General features: G+C 35.9%; 1 protein-coding gene across 3 annotated transcripts in view; it reads left to right on the top strand.

Annotated features, from left to right (window-relative positions):
* The first annotated feature begins 12417 nt into the window (after nucleotides 1–12417).
* LOC125677513 (uncharacterized) overlaps nucleotides 12418–14009 on the top strand; it is a 20275-nt gene continuing 18683 nt past the window's right edge. For 2 of the 3 annotated variants that reach the window (XM_056159054.1, XM_056159053.1), the window contains exon 1: nucleotides 13180–13536. In XM_056159054.1, the coding sequence (XP_056015029.1) occupies nucleotides 13329–13536 (208 nt within the window). In that variant the 5' untranslated portion in view covers nucleotides 13180–13328. Of the gene's footprint in view, nucleotides 12614–13179; nucleotides 13537–14009 lie in introns of those variants that run through there. The other variant, XM_048915615.2, reaches the window with a different exon arrangement.

Here is a 14009-nt window from a genome sequence, read left to right as displayed (position 1 = left end):
TGTCCTTTAAGAGCTATTTTATTGCTTGTAAACAATATCCAAATTGTTGATTTTAATCGAAATGAATAATTTTCCTCCCGATTTTCGGCGTTATGTTATCTAATTTTTGAATTCCGCTCCGTTTCGTCTTCCGTTTCGCGTTTTAGAAACATCCTATAGTAAAATGTCATTGTTAACAATTTTATTTTCGTATTGATTGAGTTATGTGCATACGAATATTGTTTAATTACATGCAACAATATAAATAGGCGCAATACACTTTCTAATTTGTATGTTCAACCTTTCATTTTAGTTTTTAACTGAAAAATAAGGTGAGTAGTTTCAAATTCACCCCTAGCAAGGACCACTCGACTACAAAAGCCATAACTTGCATAGCTTCGTTATAAAATGAATATCTAAAATTCGATTCTTCAAATTGTGTTCCCTAGAGATAGGATGGGATGACTTTGTGACATAAAACATTTTCATAAGACTATGTAGAATTCTTTTTTAAAAATCGTTCCTCTAGAACCACGAGAGCAAGAATCCACATTTAGCGTAGATTTCAGTTTTCCACATCTGATGAGCCCATTATCAGGGTGTAGGCACAATACAAATTCAGTGAATTATGTAATTATTTTCTTTCCGTTTTTAAAATAACTTCAGGGACAAGATGATTTGTATGCATCCTCAGATTGTGTGAATCCAAACACCAGACTCTCGGGAATGTCGGTGGCTGTCAGACCGCAAGGGATTTCATGTTTTTTTCAAAGAGGAGGCATTCTTTGCAATGCTTTTTTACCTTAAAATCTCAACAATTCAATAGTTCAAACATGCAGTCATTTCTATGTAGTGTAGATTTAGATTCGCTGACGTGATCAAAAGGCCCGGGATAGTACGATAGTATGTTGGAAGTTTTTACATAGAAATAGAAACATTCTTATGATATACCCAGGAGGTAGTGCATAGTTTTAAAACAATATTCATACATCCTTCTATAGTTTTACAAAAGCATATATACTCGGAAAACCGTTTTGAGGTAAAATAAGATTTCACCAATAATAATATTCAATGATGTTCTAAATCGAACGCACTTGTTTAATCACGAGATGTATTTGGCATATTGTGAGAGAAAAAAAGATAGAAGATACACCCACTGGGGGTTTTAATCTTCCATGCATTTATTTCACCTTTGTGAAATTTAACTGTCTCTTATTAAGTAATCGGTAGCTTTCTCGTGTCGCTAGTAGAGACCTGGTATTGGACACGTGTGCAGTGTATAATGAGTTTTTTGCTTTAAAGCTTAATACAGGCCAACCTCATATTGATATCTTAAGGTTAAATATAAAATATATCCGTCTTAGTTTGATTTTTCTTTATTTCAAAATCTTTTCGTGTCTATATCATTTTGTTCATAATGTTGGCTTTTTTCTTCAAATATTTGTAATATTAATGTGTAGCATGTTTACGTTTATGACTCGCTATTGACGAGCCATGAATGCTACAATCTAATTCGTGGTGTGCATAAATATATCAATTACAATATATTTTGTTGAAATTTAGCAACAAAGAGGTAAGCATTATAAAATTCCGGACACTGTTGACCTACTTATAACCCTAAGATAGGTCACGGCGCATAAATCCAGCTAAAATTAAAACTCACTCGTACGGTTCTTGAGGGAGACATTGTGGCCAAATTTCAACGCTGAATATGCATGTTACGACAAAAAGTTCCGAAACATACCCTGGGATTCACACATGAACGGACAGACGTACAGAGGGAGCAATATGTCCAGTCTGACAACGGATGTAGAAAAATTATACAATAAATATTTTTTATACCAAGCACAATGAGAGTTTTTGTTCGTTAGAAGAAAGGTGAAGATAACGAACAGTGATCAATCTCATAACTCCTATAAGCAATACAAAAGTAAACAGTTTATCAAAAATGATTTAAAGACAAAAAAAAATACGTATGTAGTTGATACTACCTTAAGATTGTTCCCTCCTGGTTTGAATTGTTTTTAGAAGTATCTAACTTTGTGGATAAACCGTTTCAAGTGATACATTTTTATCAGAAAGACATTTAAAACATAAAACGAAAGGTGATGATAGCGAACAATGATCAATCTCATAAATCCCATAAGCAATACAAAATAGATGGTTGGGAAAACAAGAACACCTGAACGCAACATAGGTGGGATCAGGGACCTAGAGGAGTAACCACCGGTCACACCTGTCATGAGCCCTATAAATGGAGTTATTCGTAGTCAAAATCAGTATCCCACGCACGGCCTAACAGTCGGTATGAAACACGTTAGACAGCATTTGACCCAATGGTAGGTTGTATTGGCAAACTAGATCGTTATAATGACCATAGAATTTGCGAAATGCTGACTTTAAAGGACACGTTCCACGTTCGTAAATTATTTAGAAACTGAAGTAGCTTTTATCACAATACATATACACAATAACATTCCAGGTTTCAAAGCAACATTTCACATTTCGATGGACTCAAATCGATTTCCTGATTTCGAAATATATGCTAATGAGGAGAGCGTGACACGTGATGCCGTGACGTAATATGCGACAATCACATCTCATTGTGACGAAACCTGTTATTATTTAACGAGGCCAAATACAATTCGAAAGTTTGCGTTCTGTACAGTTGTTGCGCATCGTTAAACTTTCATAAAGTCGTAAAAGGTTAACTGTAGCTATTTTAGCAAATACGATTTTAAAAAATAATAATAAAGGACTGTTAATTTATGTTCAAATCTAGTGAATTCTAAAGATAATAAGAAAAAATGTTTCAAAAGTGGTTTTACGACTTGAGAAGACCAGAGCAGAAGTCAGATAATTTCTCGTTGGTTTGAACAAATGGGGATATTACAAAAAGAAATTATTTATAGAGAAAAGTTCGACTCGACCTTTGCCTCAAACCACAGGAGTTTGAAATTTTATCAATAAAGTTTATAAAATCCACTTGCTTGACCAAGTCAGGAGCTATGCATTAGCATAGCGAACAGGAATAACTCGCAGTTATGGAGAAACGAAGAGTTTCGAATTGAACCGCAGCGCAATGAATATAATTCGTCAGTATTTATCACTAACATCATTTGCCTACTTAAATTTGCCCCCTAACCCCTCTCTAATGCTGTCAGTATCCACTTTATTCTTCTAAAAATTTACTTTACCGAGGACCCATTGCAATACGTCACATTCACTCTGGGCCTGATATTTTTGTAATCCTATGATTTCGCCCACATACAACTTTCTACACAAGCATCACCCTTTCTTTTTAAACTCTGATCATAGTGTCTGACCTCGAAATATAATAATTGACATGATTGAGGATTTTATATATTATGATTTATTTCATTTGATTAAAAAAATACGTGGAAGGATTAATAACATTTTATTATCATTTTTTTAGGAATACTAAAATATCAGGCCCGGAGTGAATGTGACGTATTGCAATAGGTCCTTGGTAAAGTCAATGTTTACACGGAATTGAATAAAGTGGATACTGACTGCATTAGAGAGTGTATTAGGCAAATTTAACTAGGCAAATGTTGTAAGTGATAAATACTGAAGAGTTGTATTCATTGCGAGGCGGTTGAAAGCGAACCTCTCGATTTCTCCAAAACGGCGTTTCATTCGCTATGCTAACGTATAGCTCATGGCCTGGTCAATCAAGTGAATTTTATTGACTTCATTGATAAAATTTCAAACTCCTGTGCTCAAAAAGAAAGTCTAGACCGGGTTGTACATGTATCAATATTTAATGCGACATTAAAGCCTCATTAAATTCACAATATTTAATGTGACATTAAGTTCCGCTGTATCATTGTTTCAATGTACAATTTCGCACATTAAAGCCACATTAAATTCATCAACTTTAATGTAGGTTTGAGAGGTACATTAAATGGTCATTAAATATGGAGGCTAACATAGCGGTTGGACAATTGGGCAGGCGATGAAACGATGGAGTCTTCTGCGAGTGAATTTTACTCCAAAATGTAACGGACGAGAAAATTCGATGATATAGAAAGACGATAATAAATACCTTTTCCGCAAAGAGACAATCAGCAAAATCAGCAAAATTGTGGATGACTAATAAATAGGTCACACGCACATTCAACAGAACAACAGGTAAATACAATGTACATGTATAATAGTCCAAACAGAAGATATGAGAACATGTAAGCCTACGTGTACACATGCATATACAGGCTAATCGATGTCTGTATAGTCGAGGAGTGACGTCATTTTGTGAGACGAGGCGGATCTAACAATACAATGAACAAGAGGGCGACTTTCGTTATGCGTCGCAAATGCACACATCAATTCAAATTAAGGATATACATTTATACACAAACAAAAGCAAATGAATCGCATATGTAATTTAAAGACCACCCCCCCCCCCCCCTCCTCAAGATATGCATATAACCATACCTAAAACCAGGAACCTCTGTTATCTTTACACTTAGGTTACTGAGATATTATGTTATTATGTTATTAGAAGTAAAAACTTTCAGAAATTTATTTTACACTACAATTTCAGAAGTGAATATATCTCTAATTCTTCTGTGTATTCAAAGCATCTCATTCTCGCTGAAATAATTTATTTTCTATCAAAAGGTCAATGTAATTTTTGATATACATGTAATGCAATCTGTATTTCGAAGTATTGTATATGTACGTTATTAAAAAGATGTGGGTTATTGTTCTGATGGGAAAGAGGGGGGGGGGTAACAGTTTTACTGTGCACCGTAGACCTATGTTTCGGTGGTAGATCTTCTAATAAATATCCCATTGCTATATAATCAGATAATGGGTATAACGCACACGTTTTCCAATTCCAAATTTTGTAATCTTTACATTCCCGATCAGATTTATAATGTAAATGTAGTTGGGTAAAACAATACACTTCATAGAAAATTCGATATAGAAATACTTGGGGCCTACTTATTCCAAATTATCTAAGACTGGATTAAATTATAAGTTCAGCTTTCCCAAAACATAAGCTTATATTGGGAATTGTTTATACGATATACTTCCTCATGGATTCTTGAGATGAAACGCAATATATAAGCGTTTAACAATTTATTGTTTGGCAGATAATGGCCACAGTGGTCAGAAACAACATTTACAACCAACAACGGTGGAGCCGCCGAACAACAGGGCTCACCCCCAACAACAACATTTTTGTGTCGTCCGAATGGACAAGTAGCCTGCTGGGTAATCACAATCAAGCTACCGACACAATCAACATACATTGTATTCAATACTGTATTTAACATGTATTGAACCTTATTGAAATTGTCAATATCAAATAATTCATAAATCAACATCCACATATCAACTGTCAACATCACAATATAACATACAATTTGAAGGTGACGATTTCGCCATTTGGGCAACCTAATGAATTGTATGCACTTGCAGAAAATCCAATGAGGTTGTCCACCGTCACTTCCCTTTTCCTTTCTGCAGCATTCGAGAAGGTCGGTAAATTTTAGAGCGGAGAAATTTGAAATAATCTTTGTTAGTTATGAACATCTTTTTTTTTTGGCTAAACTTCTTTCACAGTAAGAATTATTGTTTTTGTATAATTCTTCGAATGCATTCGATGACGGCTGAGTTTTGTGATTTTCAAAGGATTCTGATTTAGTGTGGCAATGCAAGGATTAGGCTAGTCATTTGATTTCCCCCCTAGGTTTATATATAAAATTTAGCAATCATATAACGATCCCCTCTTATATGTTCTATTCGATTGAAATATTTTTTGTTTAAATTTGTGGAAGCATGCCTCTAGTTAGAATGATCGAGACGAATTAGAGGCCAGACCAGGGAAAATCGCATGAGGAGTCGGACAGAACCGCCTGCTCCCGAACAGGAACCGGTTGACGACAGTCTATGTATGTCGACAGAAAACCCTGGTCATTCAAATATACAAACAGGTTCTGCAGATTTATGGGCGCATGGGAGGGAGGGGGAGGGGGGCTTACACCCATACCATATGATACCATGGAATTTGCATTAGAATAGATCATGATGATAATTAGGCCATCATCAACAAAATCTAGACATGTGGAGGGTACTAATAAAGATTAAAATACATGTGGAGATGTTACGGTCTGGAGATAGTACCTTTGGGTGAGAACTTTCGATGAGGAGTTCCGGCGCAGATCATAGTCGGTTGAATATTCACACGGAATCATTGATGATGTACATGGTTGGGGGGCATGACAACTGGGTCTCGGTACAAAGTAGGGTAAAGTTCATATCAAAGTGCATTTTATTGTTTGATTCAATATTGTTTAACTTCTCTATTGAGAATATTTCACTCATATGGAGACGTCACCACTGCCGGTGAAGAGCTGCATAATTTAGGCCTATGCTTGGCGCTTATGGCTATTGAACAGAGAGGGATCTTTATCGTGCCACACCTGCTGTGACACGGGGTCTCGGTTTTTGCGGTCTCATCCGAAGGACCGCCCCAATTAGTCGCCTCTTACACTGAAGACCTATTCTAACCCGGATCCCACGGGTACTTTAAGCTACTAGAATTCGAATACATTTATGAATCCAAGTGCTTGCCCATTGCATGGCATGCTCCATTTCCGGTTCAATTTCTGAAAAGTCTTCATTTTTTCTCCAGTGAGTGGGTACAGGAAAAGTATGGTTTAGATACGATAGAACACTATTTGGACGGTTTTATTTTTTTTGGGGGGGGGGGGTCTACAATCGAAGGAACCATTCCAGGATTATGGGTTCCATTAGCAGGTAGACAAACTTGGGTTCCAGATACCCGTTAAGTGTTTCTGGGGTTTCGAATGCTGCAGAAAGGAAAAGGGAAGTGATGCTGCAGTACATCTAGAATGATGCCTGTTAAAGTCCAGAACACAATTCCGGAATAAACATAACTGGCATTGATGCTTAAATTCACAACATAAGCTGCCTTAAATTAAACAACATATACAATCATCAAATGACACAATAACACTCATCTACTTCAATGCAAAATTACCCATATAATTAAAAAGGGGGATGGGGCGCTTAGATAACGACACATAAGTACAGACAAGCTGAAATATGTGGAAATATATGTATAATGGTGATTTTAATTATGTTCTCTGACCTTGATATGTATATTTTTCTATAGTTGAGATATGCATGGGACCATTGGTTGGCCTAATTAGGCCTACATATATGGTTACACTTTTGATAGCATTTTTATAAAGTTGCATTAATTTAACAGAAAACTGGCCTGTTCCTCGTATGTATAATAGGAACAAATGACCACTAGTTAACTGAAACTGCCCCAAGAAACACAAGATGTATATGGTGGACAAAGGTTCGTAATTGAGGTTTTCACAATAGATAACATTAGCAAACAAATCCCATGATATTTACATAATACAGTTGTAACAAGTCAGCTGACGCGTCACATTTCACACAATGTCATAACAAGCACACACAACAGTCTGGGTGTTTAATTGGGAGAATGGATGGTATGGCCGCATTGGAGATCCGAACCAGGGAAGATAACCGGAGATCGACATAACAATGTAGAACAGGCAAACCGGTGGCCCCATAGTGCACACTGACGCCGGAAGTCCAAATGCGTGTATGACATAATGGACTTGGAATGGTTTTGGACCTACCTGATGTCCCTGTTCCTCCGGGGTATTGCTGCTGGGTAACAGTGCCGGCGCTTCCTCGTACCACACAAGTCACTCCAGACACAGTCTCCCCTCCGTTTAAAAAAGGTGGAGAGAGAAACCAAGCCGTGCTGAGGATAGTGATTCTCCAATCCATATTTTACTTTGTACCGTAGACAAATTCACTTACTTAGAATGGCGACCAGCTTCACACACTGACAGCCCTCCGTCGTAACAGACAGATGGGGAGGAACAACAGGCCAGATGAGATCCAAATATTCCTTTTTATCTCCCCTGGTCCGGCAACAGCCATCGATATGATGGACTCGCCATGACCTGAGAACACATTTCGCAAAGGTAAATTTCATCCAACCCCCAATGTAGGTAGTTAAGGCTTAAAAGGAACTTAATGATCCGAGACACATTTCACCCCCTCCCGGAGCGGTTAAAGCTTATATCAACTGATTAACTCGATAACCTAGTACATGTAACACATAAACATCGACCATCCCCCCCCCCCCCCCCTGATAAAGTGTGTTCGGACTGAACACCCCCACCTTGATAAAGTGCGATGGGGCTTATATTAACTTGATTAGCGTTTGTGTTAGATCCTGGACGAAAATGTCATTTCTAGAATTAAACAAGTGAGTTCCATCGTGCCTAAACAAATTGTGATTATCCCCCCCCCCCCCCACCACCACCACCACCACACACACATGATGTTTGTAGGAAAATGTTTTGCGGTACTCATAATAGAAGACTCTAGCACCCCCACGATTGAAGAAAATGAAACCTGAGAGAGAAAAAAATTGTGGAAATCACTGCAAAAGATCCCAATACCACTCCACTTTATGCAATTTTTGGGGTCTTCACCCACCCCTTTCTGGATGGAGAAGGTACAGACATGAGTCGCAACCCCTCCATTCCCACCCTTATATTTTTTTTTTCTGGATCTGCCTCTGCTTTGTAAATATGTTCGTAACAAATATATTTATGTGCCCATGTGTTCCTTTATGATGTTTATGCCTTGTTTGGGGTTACATTTTTAAAAAAAGTATGATTTTGAAATAACATGTTTAAGCTTCAAAGAACTCTTCCGTGTACATTTATCAGTATACAGTTTATAAAGGATCTACACTTACAAGTTGCAACTGTTAAAAAATCTTATAGATAATGGAATGTATTGATGAAATAATTAAGAATTCATTTTCAATTCACTTTACAGACACTAATATCTACATGGATTATGCAAAACACAGTTGTTTTGTCATCTGAAAGCAACCTGTAATCATACTTGGTAAAAGATAGTGCCATAGACATGATAAATTAGTCAACTTGCATTTTTTAAACTACATTATTGAATTTTAAAACAATCCTACTTCTACATTACATGTATTTTCATAAAATTATATAAAGTCAATATAAACTGTCCAAATTTTACAATATTAATAACACAAATGTCTGCAGTTTCTGTTCTCATTTTTATTTTTTCCTGAACAACCATATATATTATACGACTGTAAAAACGTACATTTCACTAAAAGTTTTTGTTCCACTCTTACGAAGGATTCATAAGGAAATCAAGTGCTAAAAAGTTTATCTTTAAAATTTGAGCCATATAATGTTTCTAGAATTGTTAGCCAAAGTTTTTAATGTCCAGATGCTTTGCAATAAATGTTTTAAATTTCATATTACATAGAGCAAAAATGAATTCAAAATGATTTTTCAAATAAAAGATGTTTTCAATGAATTATTTAGGGTAAAACACAAAAGTTGATAAATTATGTCTTTGTTTTATCATAAAGGATTCTCTTGAGCATGTTGAATGTATTTTCAGTTTTGTTTTTCTGAAGATATACGTTTTAAGAGAGCATGGACATTCATTCTCTTTATACACGGGACTGTAATGCCAATCTCTTGTCATTCGAGCAACCTACAACGTTCGTCGTTGACCAGCCTCAAAAGAGTTGTTGATAGGTGAATTTCAAAATGAAAAACAATTGCCAACCAAGCATTTTTTTCTTTAATCTGTTAATCACCCACCCACTCCAAACTATCCAGCCAAATATACTTGCAAGTTAAACTCGCCATTCAGTGCAAAATATCCTATAAAGGCCGGTCTAATAAGTTGTTTACAATAACCTGAGGAAATCTGAAAGAAATGGGTTAATAATAAACAGACTTTCGATCCCGACCCAAAATGCTATGCATCATTTCTCGCATTTACATCTATAGACATATCATTATGTTATGTAGACACATAAAGAAGATCATTTTAGATATTAATAAATATGATAATTACTATAACATGACAGAAAAGCGTACTTGTTGAATAGTTTGTAAGTAGAAGAAAACTTAAAAACATGAAAATATATTATTTTCCCTCCATTTTTCACAATCTTCATATATATTTTTCTGAGTACAGTAAAAACTTTCAAAAAAAAATATTGATTAAAAATTATTCAATAGCATGTACTTTATCCGTCTAATTATAAAACATTTTTGATAGTGTTTGCTGTTTCGAGAAAAATGGTCTTAAAGTTGGAATGTTTTTCCGTTAGAAAATCCTTTCGTTAACTACAGTAACGGTTACCATGGTAACACATAACAAATACTCACTGTGACAACAGAAATTCGTAAACAGTAGCCTTCTTCTTCATTGTATATAAGCCATTTCAAAATGTATGATCTTTTCATGTAACAAAACCTTTAAGAATATATGACATTTTTATGAGTCAATTTTGGTCAAAACATGGGTATTCTATTTTTAGTAACACAGCTCTGTGAAGGTGCGTCATATGAAAAAAAATATTATCACCGAATGATTTCTTATAAACAATGTTACTATATATATAAATATCGGCTCAATCCCTGACGGTCGACTTATCACCCTCTGCCTGAGTTTTACATGGAACCATACTTAATTTGTATATGCATGCATGTTGTCAATTTCTATATACAAGCAGTTTGCCTCCGTGGTACCCAGAAAAAAAAAATCCGACGTTTTTCCCTAAGCATTTGTATATACCTATTCTATAGGACCACTTAGCCCCACCATGATGTCAGATCCTGAAACCCTACGATCAGATTTCATAAGTTTGTTAGAGGCTTGAATATTTATCATAATTATACGTCCGTCATGGTCAGGAGTAAAGAAGATCCTTTTAAGGTACAGTGCATTTTCAATATACATGTATCATCCTACGCCCAGGGTTCATTTCACACTGTTTTGGAGAGGATTGATTTGTTTGGTTGGTTGTATATTATTAATCAACATCCAACTCGTGAATCTTTCACTCATATGAAAAAGTCACCATTATCGATGAAGGACTACAAGATTCGGGCCTATGGTCGGCACTGATGACCTTTGAGCAGGGAAGGATCTTTACCGCGCCACACCTCCTGTAACACGGGACCTCGAATGGAAGCGCATTCAGAGTGATCGCCCATTGTTCCACTGAAATATTGAGAGAAATATTGGCAGCATGATAATTATCATGCTTTTGTAAGCCATGCCAAGAGAGTAGCTGTGCACTATTTATCAAAACACTGACAACTATTTTGGTATAAAATGTAATATTAACGAATAGCCGGTTTGTTTGGCGAGTATATAATTTGGTCTATTCTACCGATTCACAGATATACACCAAATTAAAAATCTGTTTTCAGCATAGCATTATATTACGTTCTTGGCACTCTGATTTTGATTAAGGATAACTCCGTTTACCTGATCAGGATATAGGGCTCACAGCGGGTGTGACAGGTCGACAAGGGATGCTTACTCCTCCTAGGCACCTGATCCCACATCTGGTGTGTCCAGGGGTTCGTGTTTGCCCAACTGTATACTTTGTATTGCCTATAGGAGTTTGAGATTGATCACTGTTCGTTATGTCCGCCTTTTATAAATACATTTTATAGATAAATGAATGAATGCACCAACCAAAATATTATCCACCAAATTAATAATACCTTGTAGAATTCATATCCACCAGATTTTCCGCCGCCAACAAAGAAAGAAAAAGACAACTATGCGGGGGAAAAAAGAATAATAATAATAAAATAACAGATAATCAAAATTGGTACCGTATAAGTTTTACATTATGACCCCTGGGTCGAGGCCTCTGCTGGTGAACTGTTAGTCCCCGAGGGTCTCTACAGCCCAGTAGCTAAGTACTTCGTTACTAGCTTGAAAATACGGATGTATATTTAATTGCTGTTATAAAATTTAGAAATTCATTTCAAAATTAAGGATTATCTCCCTCATGCATAGCTGTTATCCTAAGACGAATTTGACTCCACTTTTTTGGCCCGCTGTTTTTCGCTATAATAGCTCTAAAACTTCATTGCTATTTCGGATTTCAAACATTTCGGATGAGCATCACCGAAGAGACATTATTAGTCGAAATGCGCATCTGGTGCATCAAAATTGGTACCGTATAAGTTTTACATAATAGAAACTGGCTATACGGTATTATACAAGAAGTGAATCTTGTCGATCTGTTTCATAAGACTATAGCTGCCTCTCTGCCCATGGTTACAGCTGTATCATATATGCTAACGTTATACAAATTTTAAGAACTTGAAGTATTGATAGACCGACATTTTCAGTAGTGCTGTTTAGCAATAGAGAAGTTTAATATATTCCTGATAGCATGTACACGGTTTACATTACGTCTTTTATCGTATTCGAAAATATTTTTTTTTCAGAACCATTTCTCCCTACATGTAATTGTGATATTTGCTGAACATTGAGGACAATACCATTCTATCAGACTATTATGTCGATTCAACAAACTGTAGTTTCCTGGTGATCACTGTCGACGTATTTCCTGGATTTGATTGATTTAAATTTTTATCTGCATTTGTTTGAATTCAATGGCGTTTAATGGTGTTGGAATATTAGCACTTCTCCTTACGCATTCATCTTTCACCACCAAAGGTCAAAGTGTGTGCATTCGAAACAGGTAATTCAAATTGAAGACTGTTGTTTCTTGTTTGTGTTATTGTAATATTCTTTTTAACATTTTTGCTTGTAAATATATTTAGAACGTATAACGAGGAAATAGATTTGATGTAACAATCGACTCTCACTCTGTCTATGTTACACTTGTATCAAACGCCATGCGAGGATAGCAACTTTTTTATACAATAACACACCGATAGACAGAACAGGTACATATTTCCAGAAGTTCGCTGAAGACGATTGCCACGCGTATTTCCGCTTGTTAACAGTAACTTGCTGTATGCCGAGTAAACTAACTAGACAGGTGTAAAATTGTTGGTCCACCTCTGGGTTTAAACATGTATGAACATAATTCATGTATACGACGATGATCAATTTCAATACTGGATAAAATTGAATTTCTCAATCATTGTGTTGGGTGAATCTTTCTTCCTTGAGAAGTCACTGAATGGGAAGAATTCCATGAACATATACACCCAGTTAACTCAAAGAGCTATTTTATCCACCGCACTTATAATCCAGTGGTTAGGGATCACTAGGTCTTGGATTCGATTCCAGTTTGTACATGTATGTTGGTCGTTTGAAATGAACGGCGAGAATAGAGAAATTTGCTAAACGCTGAGCATTTTAAAAGTATAAGATGAAGACCTTGAAAAGCGAAATCCCTTGTCCCGACCGACGTTGGTACGTACTACACTGCTGCAACTTTGGGTAATATGCTTCTAAAGGTCCAAATTTTATATTTTGCTGGTGGCGTATTTTATATGAGTAAAATGAGCAAAAGCATAGGGGGAATACTAAAACAAAGAGCCGAGAAAAAATTGTTTATCCAATTAACTCATATTTCATGTATATTTAGAACAGATGCCGGATCTGGTGTATGCTGCGAGAACTACGAGGAAGACGAAACAGGAGAATGCAATTGTATGATTGATACTGTGGAAATTAATTTTTTTTCATTAAATGAATCAGAGTATGCACTCTGTAATAATCACAGCTCGATGAAAAAAAAATTGTGATTGATATATTAATTGAAATTAATAGATAGAACATATATTCTAAACACAGTCTCACCAGTAACCATTTTGATGTATGTAATAATAAACATTTTAAATAATGGCAACATTCTAAAGTTTCAATATCATATGAAGTTTCATTTATTATCAGAACATTTCACCTCATAGTGGCGTCATATCTTACTACTTTCATCATAAAAAAATGTTCAGGCCATCTGGTTGGAGACTAAAGCAAAACCAAATTAATAATTCAAAACAAAAGAAAACAAAACAAAAACCCTATGAAATCATTATTACGCCTTATAAGGCGGACCATCAGCATTTTGTCAACAGAAAATAGAGAATAAAGTAATTACCACCCGTCTCTTTTCTGGAAGCTTG

The sequence above is a fragment of the Ostrea edulis genome, chromosome 3 (assembly GCF_947568905.1).
Source record: "Ostrea edulis chromosome 3, xbOstEdul1.1, whole genome shotgun sequence".
NCBI classification, from domain to species: Eukaryota; Metazoa; Mollusca; class Bivalvia; order Ostreida; family Ostreidae; genus Ostrea; species Ostrea edulis.
The sequence above is the reverse complement of the archived record's forward strand: the minus strand, read 5'-3'. Positions and strand labels throughout refer to the sequence as shown.